Below are 18,656 nucleotides of genomic sequence, written 5' to 3'. Positions count from 1 at the left end.
CTAGGATGCTGCAAAGGAGCAGGCAGTGACAGGCAAGAAGGCAGATCCTCTCCTCGGCTGCATGGTCCCTCCTGTGTTTAGCAAAGTCGTTGGGTTGCAGCGCTGGATAGCTGAAGAGAGCTTTGCAAATTGACGTTTCCAATGTCAAAATGTCGCTGAGGGCAGACTCAGTCTGCACAGGTCTGCCAGAGCTTCCTAGAGCCTGGAAGCCCTGGCAGCTGGTTCTGGTCAGGCTCTTTGTTGCCTCTACTAATAACAGCAGTGAAATATATAGATATCTTTTTAATCTTTCCTTTTTTTGTTTCCGCAGGCATCTTCAGACCAATAATACCAAAGAGTCAACTAAGAAAAAACTTTGGCCAGGTCATCCTATGGACAAGATGCCTTCCGTAAAAGGAGCTTCTTGCACGAGAATTCCTCAGCCACGTTCACCCAACCAAGCCCGCCTGCCGTAGCATTTTGTGAAGGGTAACAAACGCCATGCTGCCCAAGCACAGGAGCTGTAGCTAAAGCATGTGAGTGAGGAGTGGGCAGCAGAGGCGCACCGCGCTCGACATCCAGCTGCCAGGATCCTCTGCTTCCCTTGGTGGCATGGGGCACTGCCAGCTCCTGAGCCCTGAGCCTGTAATGAGCTCAGCAGGGAGGTAACTTTGCACCTCTGAATGTCAGATGCCAGCTGAGGCATCTGTGCTAGAGGAGGCTTGGAAGCAAAGCTGACTTTGTCCTGGAAGGCGAGGTTGCGGTGTGACAATTAAATCCAGCACTCGGCCGGTGGCTGGTCCCAGGGAAATGGTGCTGGAGCCCTGGTGGTCCTGCTGTGGCAGAGGCAAAAATGGCCACTCCGAGCGGGGCGAGGGCAGGGGCAGAACGAGATGCCCTGAGCAGGACAGGGAGAAAACTCAAGAGTTTTCAAGTTCAGAGTCCGCCTGTGGCTGTATCGTTGGGGGCAGGCAAAATTCATGGGAAATGAACGTGTAAGAGACCAGGTGCTTTGCCACCTGAGTCTCACAGACACAGTCCTGTACCTGGGAAGAGTGGAAAAGAAACCCTCGGTAACCCGAATGTGCCAGCCAAAGCTGTGAACAGGCACGCTTACAGCCCTGGGCAGGTTTTTATTCATCTGGCTGGTGCGGCCCGGGGAAGAGGTGGGAGCTCTGCCAGCGGATGAGCAGCTCTTCGCCAGCAGTGCGTGGGGAAGCCCTGTGGCTGCCAGCTGCTGGCTACGTGAGGTGCCCGGGCTGCGGAGGCTGCATGGCCGCAGTGCATCCCCGTGCGTCCCTGTGTGGCCCCGTGTCACAAAGGGGCAGTGATGCGGCACCCGCCCGGCGCTTGTGAGCTCACCTGGCCAGGGCTTGATATCCTGAAAAGCGTGCCAGCGAAAGCTAGTTGGGCTGAGCTGGCCTTCGGGATAGCTCGGCTCCTTCCTTTGCGACTTGCGTGCCTACTGTTTTCGAACTGTTTGTCGTTTACTGCCCACTTCTCCACTGCCATCCTCTTTCCAAGGTAATTATGCTTTGATTTTCAGGCCAGATCATAGAGTAGGTAGATACGGGATAAAAGTGTAGGCTGGTCTATACCTTCCAAGCCGTAGGCTGAACTATTACACCTTTATAGGCTGGCCAGAGATGGGCTACGGGTAGAGTTCCTATTTGTTAATTCTTATTTCTTTACCATATCCCGGCACAGGTAAGTAGGGGGGTGGCCATCAGAATGCAGCTCTGCAGCAGTTACAGGTTCCACTGAAACACTTTGGATGGTGGATGCTGTTCTGTGGGTTTCGTTTGGGTTTTTTTTTTAATGATTATGTTGAGCTACAATTATTTCTTTGCAGTCAGGTGACGGGGTTTGCGCTGATCTCCTCTTTCTGGAGAACACCCTGACATCCTTTGTCATCCAGAGCTTTCCCCTCTGTTCCTGAGAGGAGTGATGGCCGCAATGGGAAACGACTCCTGTGAGTAAGAGCTTCACCAGTGGGTTTGGATTTTGCGAATGCCCCAAGGCAAGGGGCGTGGCTGGTGCTCCATCCCTGAATGTTGATGTGCTGACAGCCTAGAGTGAATTCTGGGGCGCTTCCTGATAGCAGCCAGGCTTACTCAGGTGTTTTCGATTAGACACAGGAAAACACATTTTGCCACTCCTCTGCCACTACGTACAAGTCTTTGAAAGATGACGTTGCTCATAGAAAGATCTGACATCAGTAGGGTTACCTTCTGGGCTAGGCACTTGCTTCTTGTTGTCAAGCTGCAATCAGGAAAAGGGAAGACTTGAGCTGATAATCCAGTTCAAGACTCCAGAGGGAAAGGAAGGTAGCCCGAGGCACAGAAATCAGAGCGTGGGTTTGTTGGACTCTGGGCAGCGGGGGAGCAGACTATTTCCCAAAACTGTTTCCTGACCAGTAAATGTCAATGGCAGCGCTAGGCTTCCCCCGATGTTTCTGGGTTGGAGGTTAGAGCTGGTTGTCCTGGGTGCTCCTGTAGAGAACTCGACTTTTAAAGATGCTCTTGTGCAACACTATCGCCTCATCTCTTTTCAAATGTCATTTCCCTGCAGTCGTCATTGCCGAGGGAATGGCTCCGCCACAAAGGATCCTCTTTCCCCCGGAGAAGATTTGCATGGAGTGGCAGCGACGACAGAGAGCTGGAGCGGGACTCCACAACCTGGGCAATACGTGCTTCCTCAACTCCGTCCTGCAGTGCCTGACGTACACACCCCCTCTGGCCAACTACCTGCTCTCTCGGGAGCACAGCCAGTCGTGTGAGTACTTTGATGAACATCTCCTTGTAAATCCGTTGGGCACTTGCCAAGGATTCCCAGAATCTGGAATTTGTTTTAGGAGAAAAGCAGCCCTTCTTTGTCAGCCCCCCGAGTTGGTGTTCTTTGAACACTCAAGCCTAGAAGCCGCTTGTCGCATCTAGGCGTCTTCATCTTCGGAAAGGCACCTCTTTCTAGCCCCGGGTCTCGGTCCCTGTTCCTGCAAGTTAAACCCTCTTTGCTTATTGCACGGAAAACTTCTGTCACTTTAGCATCCCTGTGAAGAACGCTTTCTACGCACAAAAATGTCCCGGGTTTGTTGGGACATTGGCACCTTGGGAGAAGCGGAGTGGAGACTGTTGTTATAAGTTCAAGATCTGAATTAGGTTTCCCGTCGCTATGGAGATTTTGCTAACCTGAGAAGCTTCCTTCCCTCCGTCTGTCCCTCTTCAGGTCGTCAGCAAGGCTTCTGCATGATGTGCATAATGGAAGCGCACGTTAACAAGGTCCTGTATTTCTCAACCAGTGCCATCCAGCCTTGGGCTGTCATCAGAGTTCTCACGCGTAAGTCATTTCAGGTGCTTTGACATGTTTTCTTCCGTTCTTGTAGGAGAGAGCTACTAACTTCTTCTTTCTTAGGAATAGGAGAACATTTCCAGGTTGGCATGCAGGAAGACGCCCACGAGTTCTTACGCTACACTGTCAATGCCATGCAGAGAGCTTGTCTGAGTGGAAGTAGCGAGTAAGCACAAGCAAATTACCTTTTCAATGTTCCCGAGCCCTTTGGACTCCTTGAGGTACTCCCATCAAGGAAAACCTACGCTCAGGGTTTTCAGACAAAGCAAAACTCTTGGAGGAGGTAACTCTCTACCTTACCATTTGTTTCCAGCTTGGACATCTCTTCTCAAGCAACTACCATTGTCCATCAAATATTTGCGGGCGTTCTGAGATCCAGAGGTACTTTTCCACAACTCTTGCTCTCCTTGCGATGGTCTGTGCCCTTCTGTCTGCCTGTGCTAAACAGCTGATGGTGTGACTGGCGTAGTAGGTATGAAGAGCGTGAACGGGCACAGTCAGTCGACTTCCCCTATCGCTGAGCATTTCGATTTGCCTTCCAGTCACGTGCGTGAGCTGCAAAGGGGTGTCCGATTCCTACGAGGCCTTCCTGGATGTTCCTTTGGATATCAAAGTAAGACGGTTTGTAACTGTGCTTCAAGACGTCCCAAGGCCCCCCAAGGCTTTCCAGAATCAACACAGTTGCCTTAAAAACATCTCCTGTGAACACAAGAGAGCTTGGTGTTGGGTGTGAGCTGGACTGGACGGTGTCCTTGTGGGGAGCCCATGGCAGCGGTCTCCCTGTAGGTGCTGGCTTTAAGCTGGACAAGTACGCATATCCTCTCTGCACCCTTGACGTACTCTCATCCTTCTTTGCCCTCCCTCAACACCCGTCTGACTCCTAGGCTGACGGGTGGTATTGTTTTCATTATTGATGACCCTGCACGCCATCGGTAGCTGAACTGTGTGGTGGCACAGAGAGGTAGCTCTTGATAGCCCTGGGAATCCCTGGGAATTGAGGGAATGTCCAGCAAAACAGCCTCTTTCTGCCTCCTTCTGGACACTGCTTGCGGGTTCAGGGTGGGTCTCCTCAGCGTCATCTCGCTGGGTTTTTGCGTAAACTTCTAGTAAGTGTTAGGGCGAGGGCGTTTCCCTGAGCTCAGTGCTCTCCCTTCTCACTCCTCCAGGCAGCCTCATCTGTCACCGCAGCTCTGGAGGACTTTGTGAAACCTGAGCAGCTGGATGGCGAAAACTGCTTTAAATGTGGCAAGTAAGATGATTACTAACGACATATTAATAGTAGATCCTGCGTGAAGGTGCTGCGTGTCATCTGTCGTAAGTCATCTTTTCACCACACTACTGAGACGCAGCTTGTTTTACTATGGCCTTATGGTACCGAATAGCCTTAAAATAGCGTAAGGATGTGTGAGACATGAAAGGTTGTCTGGCCGCCTTGGGGCAAGATAGGGTGCACTTCAGCACTTGGCTCTCTGCTTGGTTTCAAGGTGTGACAAGACGGTTGCCGCCTCCAAGAGGTTTACAATCCACCGCGCGCCCAAGGTTCTCACCGTGTGCCTGAAAAGGTTTGAAGCTTTCACCGGCGCGAAGATCAGCAAGGTGTGTACGCAACTGGAGTGCAGCTTTCTGTTCCTGGAGCAGGAGATTTCCCAAAGCAGCACGCTCTTTCACAAGCTGTTCATGTTGAGGTTATCGTGTTCCCTTCTGGGGAGAGGAGAGTTCCCGTGGGAAGACAAGCATGTTGACTGCTCCGACAGAGCTGCTTTGGCCGAGAACAGTGTCCTGCCACCCAAACCATTCCATGTTGCTTTAGGGAAAACCAAGTTGCCGTGAGCCCCAAAGATGTATTTGTACACCTCTGGCCCCTGGTCTTGGAAGGCCAGTTCCTGTATTATTTCAGGATCATTTCTGAGCCCTCTCGGTCTCTCCGTAGGTTGTGGCGTATCCCGAGTACTTGGATCTTCGGCCATACACGTCTCAGACAGCTGGAGAACCGCTCCTCTACGCCTTATTTGCTGTCCTGGTACATAGCGGTGGCAGCTGTCACGCAGGACACTATTTCTGCTACACAAAGGTGAAGAGCAGCTTCCTTCCTAACGAGGGGAAAATGTGTGCTGGGGAAGACAAACTTTCACAGAGTGTTACTGGCAGCCAAGGCTTTGGGGGAGAAGGTCTCCTTAGGGGCTGGACTGGATTTGTTTTGGCGTACTCTTGGTTCTGCAGTTTTCTGCCTGTGTTTTCGTTGAGAAACCGTGGCGTTCATCTCCAGCTATCGATGCCTTTCTTTGCAGGCCAGCAATGGACTGTGGTACAAGATGGACGATACGGCTGTGGATGTTCGTGGCATCGACACAGTTCTCAAGCAGCAAGCCTATTTGCTGTTTTATGTCAGGTAATAACCAGTATAAAAATGTGTTCAGACTACGTTTCCTTTCCCTGGCTTTGCTATTTTTCTTCTTCTCCTCCTGAGCGTTTGTGTCATAGGAGACGATTCCTACCTGCATCATTCAATGGTGTCAAACCTGAGCTACCCCACGTCAGTCGTTATCTTTCCTTGCTGGGCTTTAGGCTGCTGCCCTGGTGTAAACTGCTACTTGTCTGCTATCTGAAGCTGGCTACTGTAGAGAAGAGTACTTAAAGGGGGCCTACAGGAAAGACGGGGAGGGACTCCTTATCCGGGAGTGTAGGGTTAGGACGAGGGGTCACGGTTTTAAACGGAAGGAGGGTAGGTTTAGATTAGCTCCTAGGAGGAAATTCTTTACGGTCAGGGTGGTAAAGGAGACCCTGGAAGAGGTTGTGCAGAGAAGCTGTCGATGCCCCCTCCCTGGAAGTGGTCAAGGCCAGGCTGGATGGAGCTTTGAGCAACCTGACCTAGTGGAAGGTGTCCCTGCGCATGGCAGGGGAGATGGAACCAGATGATTCCTTCCAACCCAAACCATTTAATGATTCTATGATTCTATGAAATGGAGGCCGTAGGGAGTATAGAGATGAGGTCCTGCTGCAAGAGGGGCAGACCTGGTGGGAAGATCCCAGGGGAATTTCCCATTTGTAGTCTCGGTTACGTCTTCTCTCTGTCCTAGAAACCGCTCCAAGAAAATGACTGAGCCCCAGAGAAAGCTGCAAGAACAGCCCTAAACGGAGATCACTCTTTTTTTTCCCCAGGCGCTCTGATTTGAAAATTGGAGAAAGGGCTTCTTCCTCACCGGCACCATCATATGCCCGTTCCTTCCTCAGTCAGTGGGCGGCTGGCAGCAAGCCGACGCGTTCTGTGGACCCACAGGGTCTGCCTCGTAGGACTAAGGTAACTCTGGGGAGGTGGGTCAGGGCACCAGGTGCACAGTGGATTTCTTTCTGGGGTCTTGGCATTGCTCTCTTTTCCCTCCCACATTGCAGCTTTCTTCGCAGCCGCAACGCTGCTCCCTCTCAAGGCATCCCACCTAGATCCGTGCCATTTGTGCACCTTTGGCCCTTCTGCCTTTGCAGCCCTCCAGGAGAGCCTTTAGGAGGCCCTTCGCTGTCCCCTCAGAGAGCTTCTGGGGTTTCCCCACTGTTCTGGTCCTTTCAGGAGGAAAGGGCAGGACCTTTTCACAGCTGTCTTTGCAGGACGTGGCGGTGGGCACGGAGGACGCTCCAGAGGCCAGCGGCTCCTCTGCAACAGCCAGCAAGAGCCAGCTAAGGAGGAGGAGGAGAACTGGTCCTCCATTCGTGACCACGCTCCCAGGGATCACGCAGCTCCAGGGCCCTCCAACAGCAGCTCCCGGTTGGCTCGCACACCCAGGACTGCTCGGGAGCAAACCCTGCTGAGGGAGAGAGAGCGGAGCAGATCCCCGCGGCGGGGCTATGTTCTCCGCAGCCGGTTCGTGGAGTACACGGACTACCACTGCTCAGCGATGAGGAGGTGGAGGACAAGTCCTCCATGTCGTGACCGAGCCCCAGGGGATGATGCAGCTCCAGGGCCCTCCAATGCCAGCTCCCAGTTGGCTCGCACACCCCGGACTGCTCGGGAGCAAACCCTGCAGAGGCGGAGAGAGCGGAGCAGATCCCCGCGGTGGGGCTACGATCACCGCAGCTGGTTTGTGGTCACTATGGACTATGACCCCTCAGCGGAGGGGAGGAGGAGGAGGGTTTCAGCGCCCCGGAGGTGCACATCAGACAAACCTTCGGGGCGTGCCGGTTGTGACAGGAGCAGATTGTGACCCAACTGACCAAAGGGACACTCCAGACCATATGACATAATGCTCTGAAATAAAACGAGCGGGGAGCTTGATATTTTCTTTTATTTCCATTATTGAACTGTATTTTTCTCAACCCTCAAGTTTTCTCACCTTTACCCTTCTGATTCTCTCCCCCCAGCCTGCTGCTCCCACACTATCCAATACATCCTCAGGAACCACCACTCCCCTTCCCAGCCTTTGCTATAACACGCAGCTATCATTCCCTCAGTCTAGGGACCACCCCTGTAAAATGTGCAGAAAATGTCCACAAAACGTCCACCGAGTTCATTTGGTCCACGCCTTTGGGCTCCATCTGTTATGGTGACACCCAGGACAGGAGAGGTGGTGTGTTGCGTGGAGTTATTGGGCACCAAAGCCAGCTCCGATCGGAACCACGGGATTCCCCTCGTTTTCAGGGTGCAAAGCGTCATTTGCAGCATCTAGCCCATCCTTTCAGTGCCCAAAGCCTGCTTTTCAGGGCCCAAATCCTCATTTTTAGGGTCCAAACCTCTCTTTTATGACCCATAGCCTTTTTCAGGGCCCACAGTTCCTTCTGAGGGTCTAAACCCCAAAGGCGGAGCTCGTTGCCTGGCAACGTCCGCCCAGAAGTCTGTGGGGAGCCAGTGGACCCAGGACAGCCAATCGCATTTGAGGAGGCGGGGGAAAGGCACCTGATTGATATGTAACCAGGCTGCCAATCAGAAGAAACATCACCTCGGGGAAGGGCGGGCACTGGTGGGGGGGGAGTGACCCCTCAGGCAGCCAATGAGAGAGAGCATCATGACAGGGGAGGGTGGGCCCCAAACCAGGGCACAGTGACATCCCAGGTGGCCACTCAGAGGCACCATTAACTCAGGTGGTGGGCGGGGTGTGACTGCCTGAGAGCCAATGTGAGGCAGCATCACCTCAGGGAAGGAGACTGACAGCCCTCCCGACCTATGCCGGCAAAGACTGATGTGAGAAGAAGGCGGGCTTCGCTGGCAGCCAGGCCGAGCTTCAACATGGCGCCCGTGGGGCCTGCCCCGAGGCCGAGCAGCCCCCAGCCCAGGCCCGGGACCCCTCTTCCCCCCTTCCCCCTCTCCCCCTCTCCCCTCTCTCCCCTCCCCCCGCCCCCGGCCTCCCCCATGTTCTGCCATGGGGTCATCACAGCCTGGTTGGCCGGGTGCCTGGGACCTTCGAGGCCCGTAAGGAGGGAAGACGTCGGCCTGGCGCCCAGGAGCCTTGAGGCCGCTAGGGAGGGGGAGAAGAAGTCGGCCTGGTGCACAGGACCTTCAAGGGCTGAGGAGGAGGGGAAAGGGGACTGATACGCGACCAGCTCGGTCCGAGAGCGTGGCTGTTTGCCTGATGAAATGGCATGCGTTACGCTAACCGTAGTCGCAGGGGTCAGGAGCAGGGGGTGGCGCTGACAAGTGCCATTGTGAATTGCCTCCATCAGATGGTTCCTGAAGTGCTAGGATGGCAGCAGTGCAGGGCCCAAACAGCAGGTGAGGCTGGAGGCCCCTGGTGACCTGGATCGGAGGGGGAGGGAGAGCAGGGGGACAGGCTGGGGGCAGCCGGAGAGCGGAGGAGTTTTCTTGGGTGAAGGTAGTCAGCATCTGCTGTCCTTACCCCATCGCTGGGCAGGGCGAGGCGCGACTGTTGTCTGTCCACTGTGTGCTTTGCCAGCGGCCCTGCTGCAGCCAGCAGCCAAAGTCATCAAAGAGGGAGAAGACATCAGGCAGATGAGGCAGCCCGGAGGCTACTGCCCGTCTTGAGGCACTGATGATCCACCTCCTGTGAGCAGATGGAGGTCAAGAGTGGCAGCTGAAAACCAGGCCAAAGAGGCCAAAAAGAGGTTTGTTGAAAGAGGGCTGAAGAGCAGCCCCCTCCTGCTGCCCTGTTGCGGATGACTCCTCTGTGCTCGGTCCCCACGGCATCGGAGGCGGTACCGAGGTGCTGGAGTGAAACTCTAGGATGCTGCAAAGGAGCAGGCAGTGACAGGCAAGAAGGCAGATCCTCTCCTCGGCTGCATGGTCCCTCCTGTGTTTAGCAAAGTCGTTGGGTTGCAGCGCTGGATAGCTGAAGAGAGCTTTGCAGATTGACGTTTCCAATGTCAAAATGTCGGCTGAGGGCAGACTCAGTCTGCACAGGTCTGCCAGAGCTTCCTAGAGCCTGGAAGCCCTGGCAGCTGGTTCTGGTCAGGCTCCTTGTTGCCTCTACTAATAACAGCAGTGAAATATATAGATATCTTTTTAATCTTTCCTTTTTTTGTTTCCGCAGGCATCTTCAGAGCAATAATACCAAAGAGTCAACTAAGAAAAAACTTTGGCCAGGTCATCCTATGGACAAGATGCCTTCCGTAAAAGGAGCTTCTTGCACGAGAATTCCTCAGCCACGTTCACCCAACCAAGCCCGCCTGCCGTAGCATTTTGTGAAGGGTAACAAACGCCATGCTGCCCAAGCACAGGAGCTGTAGCTAAAGCATGTGAGTGAGGAGTGGGCGCAGAGGCGCACCGCGCTCGACATCCAGCTGCCAGGATCCTCTGCTTCCCTTGGTGGCATGGGGCACTGCCAGCTCCTGAGCCCTGAGCCTGTAATGAGCTCAGCAGGGAGGTAACTTTGCACCTCTGAATGTCAGATGCCAGCTGAGGCATCTGTGCTAGAGGAGGCTTGGAAGCAAAGCTGACTTTGTCCTGGAAGGCGAGGTTGCGGTGTGACAATTAAATCCAGCACTCGGCCGGTGGCTGGTCCCAGGGAAATGGTGCTGGAGCAACGGTGGTCCTGCTGTGGCAGAGGCAAAAATGGCCACTCCGAGCGGGGCGAGGGCAGGGGCAGAACGAGGTGCCCTGAGCAGGACAGGGAGAAATCTCAATGCCCAAGGGGGCAGGAGCAAAGCTAGCCACCCTGATTTGGGCAGGGGCATAAAGAGCCACCTGAGCAGGGCAGGAGTAAATCCAGGTACCGTGTGTGGAGAAGGGGCAACAGGAGCTTCGCCAAGCAAGAGGGGGGAAAAACCAGCCGTCCCGAGAGGGACATGATGAAAAAAAGCCACCTGAGCAAGGCTGTGGCCAAAGTGGATGCCCCAAGCGGAGGATAAAAAGCGAAAGCCTCCCCAAGTGGAGCAGGGCCAAAACTAACTGCCCTGAGCTGAGCAGGAGTACAGCTAAGTGCCCCGAGCAGGACTGGGGAAAACTAGATGAGCCAGGTGGGGCAGGGGCCAAAGTGGCCAGCTCAAGTGGGGCAGGAATAACACCCAGCTGCCTCGTTGGGGCAGGAGCAATCCTAACTGCTCGCTGAGCAGGACCAAGGGTTATACCAGATGTCGCGAGTGGGGACAGCCCAAAGCTACCTAAGGCAAGCAGGGCAGGAACCAAACTGCCTCCAGCCACCCCGAGTGGGAATGTGGCAAAGCTGTGGCTGATAGAAAGCTAAGAAACCCTGGAGGCAGGAGAAAATGTGAAGATGCTAAAAAGCTGCCCACGAAGGTTTTTTGGAGCTCAAGGGTGAGAGAGCAGCTGGGTGGGGGCCTGGCAGCCAGCCAAGGTGAAGCCAGCACAGTTGCTGAAGGTGCTTCTTTGGTAGCGCTACTTCAGAGTCCGCCTGTGGCTGTATCTTGGGGGGCAGGTAAAATTCATGGTAAATGAACGTGTAAGAGACCAGGTGCTTTGCACCTGAGTCTCAGGGACCCCCTGTCCCCCCAGGGGAAGGTGAGGCCTGAGGAAGGCCCTGGGTGCTGGGCTCACCACGGGCGGTGTGACGGGGGGCAGAGCCCTGTCTCCTGCCAGGTGCCAGCCTGGCCGATGCAAGCGGCTCCCATCACACAGCTCCTCCTGCCCAGGGCTGTGGCTGGCAGCAGAGACGAACCCGCATTTTGGGAAAGACTTGCTGATCCAGAGCAAATCCAGGGCATTTCCCTCCTGTCCTGTCCCCTCCTGTCTCCTCCCCTCCTGTCCCCTCTCCCCCCCTGCTTTCCCCTCTTTCCTTCCTCCCTGAGCAAGCCCAGGCCCCATGAGCGGACCGAAGGACGGCAGAGCTGTGCACACCCCTTGCGCTGCTGAGAGAACAGGCTGTTCTCGAAGGCCGTCTCTCCGCAGGCCCAGTGTCCCCGCTGGCTGAGGAGCGAGCTGCAGTGGCGGGGCAGCGGGCGCAGGGTGGCTCTGTGAGGAGAGGCCCGGGCTGCCCCTGCCCGCCCAGCAACAGCTGTGCCATTGGCCATGGCTGAGCCATGCACTTGCACATTGACCAAGCCCCAGTTCAGAGCAGAAATTGTTGTTACTAATCCTGGGTGCCAGAGCGCTGTTCCTGCTCTCTCCTCCCCGGTGTGACCCGAGCGCACGACTGCCCTGCCTGCTCCTGCCTTGGTGCTTTGGGAACTCGGGGGTGAAAAGGAAAGACAGACTCGTGTAGTTACGGGATCTCTTGAGGTGTCCTGGGTTTGCCTTGCTGCTCACTTGTGTAACGTTTGCTGGGCTGCTCACTAGATGTGTGCCTAGAGAGGCAAATCAGGCCATGAATTAAGTTTCCAAGTAAGAGTTTCCTTCTTAAAATAAAACATGCTTCCATTGTCTCATCAGTAACAACCTGAAAGATAGAAGCTGAAGCAGGAGGTGCCTCTTGTGAAAACAGGTAACAAGAGGTGGTTGTATTCAGTTGTTCCTTAGTTCCTTCCTGCATAGAGAAACTGTGCATTAATTTAATCTTTGGTGTATAGGCAGGGCCTTGCTAATGTTACTGTGTAGGCAGCAAGTCTGTGGATGTCAGGCTTTCTGCATGTTTGTGACTGATTTTTCTTGTTTCTTTTAATACGGAATATCTTGCTATGTACTCCTGATGTCTCCGATAAGCTCGTGGGTGGAGAGGAAGACAGGGAGCTCTCTTACCAGTTAGCATCACAGGCAAAACAGACGCAAACTCGACTTGGTGAAAATTAACGCAATTTATTGCCAGATGAAGCTGACACCTCTCCCCCGTCTTTGGGAGGATCACCGTGCACTCTGAATCGATACAGGCAGGTGTAGTCCGGGTGACCCCAGTTGCTCAGCACTTGCAGCCTTAGGTACTTCACGAACCCAGAGAGCTCGTTCTGAAAGGAGAAGAAGAAATGAGTTGCCTTTTTCCTCTCTGGCATTTGACTACTGACAGAGTAGTGCCGCAGCAAGGGACTCGTTCAACAGCTTCCTTCCGGCTGCCCTGCGAGGTCTTTTGACCTATCGTGGTTCAAGATGTTCTTATCTTGCTCTCCCTCATTTGGCCAGCAGAACAGTGAAGGAAGATGCAGCTACCAGAAGCTTCAGCAAATACATTGGCAAGTTCTTCTCGCCTGCTTTGAGGCCCGTGCTCCCACAGTCAGAAGGCCCAGTGGTGTTAGTAGAATGTCTCGTTGCCTTCTCTAGAAAGCCACCGAAACAGAATGGCCTCCCTGTCACTACTTGCTACCAGCAACAACAGAATCCTCAGAAAGCCCAGCGTTTCTAGTCTTGAACTAGCAGGCCAGTAGTAGTGCATACTACGGGATGTGGCCACGTGTATGCACTTGGAGTCCAGACAGTCAAGCTGGTTTCAGCTTCAACTGCAGCAGTTGTAAGCGCTGAAGCTTAAACCCAAAACAAAAGAGAAGAAGAACGGCATATGCCATTAGGAAGTTAAAGCGGAATAAAGGTCAGCGTGGCACACGCTCAAGGAGAGGGCTGCCTACAGCCCTTTGGCAGGGAAGCTTCTCCCCAGCCAACCGCATGTCTCCTCCTCTCCTACGATTGCCCTCCCTCTTTGTCCCCGTACCTTCAGCTGGAAGGTCTGACTGGGATTGAGCGCCGCCAGGAAAGTGAACTGTCCCAGGAAGGTTCCCTGCTCCTCATGGTGCTTCAGGCCCTAGAGAAAGCCGGGGGTGGAGAAAACAAGAGCGCCTGTTACACTGTGGGAAGACTTAACTTCCGTTGGTGAAGTACTGCTTGCTTTCAGCTACGTAGTCCAAGGAGGATGAGCACAAGGAGAAGATGAGAAGCTGCAGCTCGGTAGCATGCCACACTTGCCTACTCAAGGGGTCTCAGCTGGCAGTCAGAAAAGGAGCAGACATTGCCAGTGAGAGGGGGGTAACCTCGGGATCACAAATGCCCCCTGGGATCGGAAGCCAAGAAGGTTTAGAACCGTGCACGGTGCCAGCTGCTTTTCCCTGTGGCTCCTGGAGCACCCTCTTGCCCCAGAAGCTTCCTTTTGAGCAGTACATTGGATAAAAGAGGAATACAACTGCCAGGAGGTTGTTTCTTCTGCGAGCCAGGAGGAAGCCGCAGGCCGCTCGACTCTTTGACCGGTATTCACCCCCCGCTTAGAAATGCTATGCGACCCCCTGCCCCCACTCTTGAGAAATCACTTACGTAGACAGCAAAGTCCTTTGGAGCTCTGGAGGTACTGTCTCCATGGAAGCCTGTCCCTAAAGCATGGTCCATGGTGACTGCTCTGGGAATGATTGGCGTAGACAGCTTGATGAAGACGTGTCCCTGACTTCCTGGGAAGGCCAGCAGTTTCCCGGATGATTTTCTGGCTGAAAGGAGAAGAAGAAAGCACGTTCCCATGGAGAAGGGTGCCCTGGCTCTTATTCCTGCTGTGAGCATCAGAGGATTAAGAACTGATTTGGCCCATCAGCTCTGCTCTGAACCGCAGCCAGTGCCTTCGGCGGGACCCTGCAGGTACCGAACGGAGAAGCAGTTGTGAGAATTCAGGCCTCACAAGACCCCTTCAGCGGAGAAACACTTGGATGGCAGGGAGCTGGGTGTGCTACTTGTAGAAGCTCTCTGGCCTCTCCCAGTCCAGAGCAAGTAGCCAAGAAGAAGCAAGGATGGTGTGGCTGAAAGGCACCTGCCCAGAGCAGGTGGCAACTAAGGGCCCACCTGGATGAGCCTTTCCTGTAAGGGGAAGCAATCGCTCCCTCTCATCCAGTCCCACCTCCTTCCACTGGCACCAGCCAACTCTTCAACTTGTGCAGGCAGCTGAGGAGCAGTGCCAGGACGGCTTGCAAACACAACGTGGGGCCCTCCAGCAGTGCAGGCTCTCAGCGCCTGCTTGTGCTCACTAAGAGCCCCGGCAAGCTCACACCCCAGACCTCCGCAGGCACCTTTTCCCTTCTCCTCCCGTGCCATGCTGACAGTTTTCACAGTGACTGGGAAGACAAAGACTGCAGGACGAAGCTAGCCTGTTAGAAGCTCGCGTGGAGGACCTGGGGCACTGCGGGAGAGGAAATACTCAGCAGGGAGACACAGGAGGCGAGTAGGTCCATGTGAGAAGAAAGCAGTAAAGAAAGCTTCGAGGAGCAAAGACAAGGGTAAAGGCCACTCTCAGGAGCGTGTTTGGTTCCTCCCCCCACCTGTGTTTTTCTGTTTCTTGGTGCTCCTACCTCCAGAATAGCCTCAGGAGACTTGACGTAATCCAGCATGGGCAGGGAATTCAGAAAGACTCCTTTTGTATTCCGGAAGGATGGAGAAGTCCATGGATGAATGATAGCAGCCCCTGGAAATTCAAACATGAGCATGCTCATCGAGCAATGTCAGGAGGAATATTGCAGTGTTGACTTGAAAGAGGCTTCTAAGTAGCCATCCATCTGGTACAGTGGGATTGCCCTCTTTCTTACTGGCCTGATCCCTCTGGAACACAGAGCAGGGCCTCATCAAAGTGTCGTAAGGGGCCGTGGAAAAAGACGAGAATGTGACCTAGGCTTTCTGTTCTTCAGCTGTGGTCTGGCCCGTTACAGACTGTGTCAGTGGGTACATTTCTGGGGCACGAGGTGGCCCTTGACTTGTCGCCCCTTCTCTCCTCCCACTGGGCGCATTCAAACGCCCGCCTTGTCAAGCTGGAGAGGAAGCGCTTTGGAACTGGTTGGTTTGGACAATGTCACGGCACCTGCTGATTTGAGGGCATAATCAGGCATCGGGCCTTGGTTTTCTTCCAGCTTCTCCAAGACTTGATTGATCATCTCTTGAACAGCCTGGGAAGGAACAGAAAGGAGAGCGCCTGTTAGAAGGCAAAGGAACAGGGCAAGCAGCTCCCCTGCAAGGCCAGCCAAGGTGAACAAGGTTCAACTCAGCTGTAAGGAACGCTGGAATTGCCCGGAAACCTCCCAAGTTTGCTCCACTCCGATTGAGCAGTATCAGAACGGTGGGGCTGCTCACGCCAATGCTCTGCGTGCTGAAGGTGCGGGAATGGGCTTTTCCTGTGGAGCTGCCCCATGCCAGGCGGCACGGACAGACAAGCCTTCTGGGCATGAGATGGGACTGGGGTAACTATGGACTGCTGAGACCATTCTTTCTTTCTGGTCCTCCCTTGAGGAGGACCCGAGATGTGGACGGAGAGGAAGGTGCGACTAAGAGAACTAATACAATTCCCGTCACGGCTCTCTCTTCCCCCAGAAGGAAGTGTGGAGCAACAGGAAAAGGAAGTGGGGCAATGCACAGCACTTGTTCCAGCAGCACCAGTTTTTTGGCTAGCTATGGCAGGGAACTGGAGTAGGATACGTGCCGGAGGGAGGAAAGAAACCCCTGAGTCGAGCCTTCTGCAGTGTGCCCTTACCCATCCGGTAAAGCCTGGGAGCTTAGCCTGCTTCAGGGCTTCGTGGAGAGCATGCTCGGTGACATCCCTGACGCTCCATCGCAGGTGATAAAGCTCTTCCTGCAGCTTACGGAGCTGTTCTGGCAGGGTCAGGGTTTTGCTCAGCGCTTCTCCTAACTCGTCTCCTGCTGGCCTAGAAACAGTGAGCAAGGGAGAGACTGTAACTGTTGTGGCTGGCCTCTCGGACGCTGTGGGAATGTGAGCCAGGCAAGAAGCAGTTGACAGCTCCTATAGAAAAGACCAATACCTTCCCTGCCTTAGGCATATACTGGTGAGAGACGATCTGAGGGAGACAGAGGAGAGCTCTCCTGGATCAGTCCTAGAGCCCTCCACCCTGATTGCCTTTCCCGTGCCTGGTTGCCGGTATCTCGGCTCTCCGTTTTTTCCTCTGCCTCTCTCCTGCTGCTCCCTCTTCTCCTTTCTTAGCACAACATCTTCCTTGCCTCGGCTAGCCTCTTCTGCTTGCTCGAGAAATACACTTCTGTCCTCCTCTCTGCTTGACAGTGGCAGTTGCAAGGCTGCCCTCAGTCCTTGAACCTTGCCCCCCTGCAAAGGTCTTCACGGGCAACTGCTGCTCCAGTGACCTCAGCCTGAGAGAAGACTCTCTTTCCCTTGGCCTCTCCTCTCCTTCGAGGGGGCAATGCTGCTTGCAGGGGCTTTCTGTTGCAGCCCAGCAATGGAAAGCCGCAGAGGGGTCTCCTAGCAGCTACTCGCAAGCATGGAGGGAGAGAACGGGATGCAGGATGGAGAAGGCTACCGTTCCGCTTGTCAGGTGTTAGGAAGGTGGAGCTGTGAAGAGCCCAGCCCAAGCGCAAGGGTGGACGGATGGGTGGCCCCAGTCCTCTAATGGGCGTGGGGAGCTATAGCTGACCATTTGGCAGCAGGGAAGAAAGGGCAATGGGAGAAGGTCAGGGAGCTGTGCCCGGGGAAGTTTGTGTGAGACGGGACATAAACAATGTCCTGGTGGGGCCGAGGGGCAGAGCTCCTCGAAAGAACCGTCTAGTCAAGGGGAAATGGCTTTTACCTCCAAGTCTTCCAGTCCCCTCCAGGGAGGTGCAAGCGCTCCTGGAACGACAATTAAGGGAACAGTCATTGCAAGCAGAAACAGGCCTTCTGCAGGAAGGAAGGCAGAGCATAACAACAGTCTCTGTACAGGCACGGGAAACAAAGAGTTACAGACCCCATGCCTCTTTGTGCTCTGGTGCTCCACTAGCGTACGCTGTGAAAACAGCACCATGGACCGGCAGGCAAGACAGAAGCCAATTCACCTTGGGCATTGTCTTCTTCCAGAAAGCCTCCCCTCTTTGACTTGGGCACGGCTTCCAGTTAAACACCATCTGTCCTGCAAAGCCTTCTGCCATTTGTCAGGCATTCATTTGCGGGCAACCTTTTCTACGTATTCCTTCCGTTTCCTCTCTTCCTAGGCAGCTGGGCTACTGTCGCACAGCTTCCTGCTACACTTCCAAGGGTGGTTTGGGTACAGGTCCTGTCTTGATACCACCTGGAGAAGTTCCATTGCTGTGAAGCTGCTTGCTGAGTTACGTGCCCACGAATGAATTTTGGAAGTGGTTGGCACGTTGAAGGCTTGGGCAGCAGGACTCTAACACCGATCAAAAGCAAAGGACTCAAGTCTTTCCACGCAAGCCCGTGCTTGCTTTGCTGAAACCTATGCAGGCCCAAATCTGCCTCATGGTTGTTCTTTATCAGCTGCGTGCAATGCCACGAACTGTGGAGACAGTGGTGTGGGGTGCAGTTGACCTTCACCTGGCTGACCTGCCAGGGTGGCTCCTGTAGCTAGCCCTAGGCACAGGCTTTTAAGGAGTGGCACTTTCTGCCCTGGGGTGACGCTGGCAGAACCAGCCTTGAGCTGAAGAAACCTAAATGTCACCTGCTGTTGGAGAGGCTGAATGTAGCAGGAGATGCAGGCCCGGCATACTGCTGCAATCCTCCAGAGGCTTTCTTCGCCAAGCTGTCCCACGTGGTAAACACCTGTCAGACATACACCAAAGCTCTCCTTACACTTCGACCTTGGTCGAAGGCTGGGTTATGCCTCGGGCTGCCCGCTCCCCTTTCCGGGTCTCTCCCAGGTGCCATAGTAGTCTCTCCTCTTGTAGTCTTTGAAAGAGGTCATGATGGTGTCCGGGCTCCGCAAGAGACGGACATTGCCTCCCCTGGACTATGCTCCTTGTCCTGCAGAAGCTTCTCAGCCTCGTGGGGCAGGCGAGGTTAGCCACTGCCTCTCCCTCGGCTGAAGAGAACTGGCTTGGCCCTCGTGGGCAAGGCAAGTCACCCCTTCCTCGCCCCCACAGCCGTTCCTCTGGAGCAGGGGGGAGTGGCAGAGCTCTGTCGAGGACTTTCTGCTCTTAGCTGGGCTCCTCTGGTGACAGCAGGGGAAGCGGACCAGGGCAGAATGGAGCCCTGGGGACCTCCTAAAGCCCCATCCTCAGGTCTGAGCTCTACAGAGACTCACCGAAAGAGAAGAGCCCGACAAGCAGCACCAGGGTCACCGTCTTCAGAGCCTTCATTTTCCTAGAGAGCAGCAAG

The 18,656-nt window shown here is 54.5% G+C and overlaps 1 protein-coding gene and 1 pseudogene across 1 annotated transcript; one reads left to right on the top strand and one right to left on the bottom strand.

The window, feature by feature from the left end:
• The first annotated feature begins 1,935 nt into the window (after window positions 1-1,935).
• On the top strand, window positions 1,936-8,213 carry LOC127028643 (ubiquitin carboxyl-terminal hydrolase 42-like). Its single transcript, XM_050914359.1, has 13 exons — window positions 1,936-1,951; window positions 2,551-2,754; window positions 3,205-3,315; window positions 3,391-3,493; window positions 3,641-3,708; window positions 3,870-3,940; window positions 4,494-4,576; window positions 4,812-4,923; window positions 5,258-5,398; window positions 5,616-5,716; window positions 6,487-6,625; window positions 6,928-7,084; window positions 8,086-8,213. The coding sequence occupies exons 1-13, from the start codon at window positions 1,936-1,938 to the stop codon at window positions 8,211-8,213; spliced, it is 1,434 nt and encodes a 477-aa protein (XP_050770316.1).
• A 4,231-nt stretch (window positions 8,214-12,444) lies between these two features.
• Window positions 12,445-18,206, bottom strand: LOC127028642 (SUN domain-containing protein 3-like; annotated as a pseudogene).
• Between the last annotated feature and the right edge of the window lie 450 nt (window positions 18,207-18,656).

This window comes from Gymnogyps californianus, unplaced genomic scaffold (genome assembly GCF_018139145.2).
Source record: "Gymnogyps californianus isolate 813 unplaced genomic scaffold, ASM1813914v2 HiC_scaffold_38, whole genome shotgun sequence".
Taxonomy (NCBI): Eukaryota; Metazoa; Chordata; class Aves; order Accipitriformes; family Cathartidae; genus Gymnogyps; species Gymnogyps californianus.
Note: the sequence above shows the minus strand (reverse complement) of the source record. Positions and strands in the feature narration are given on the sequence as shown.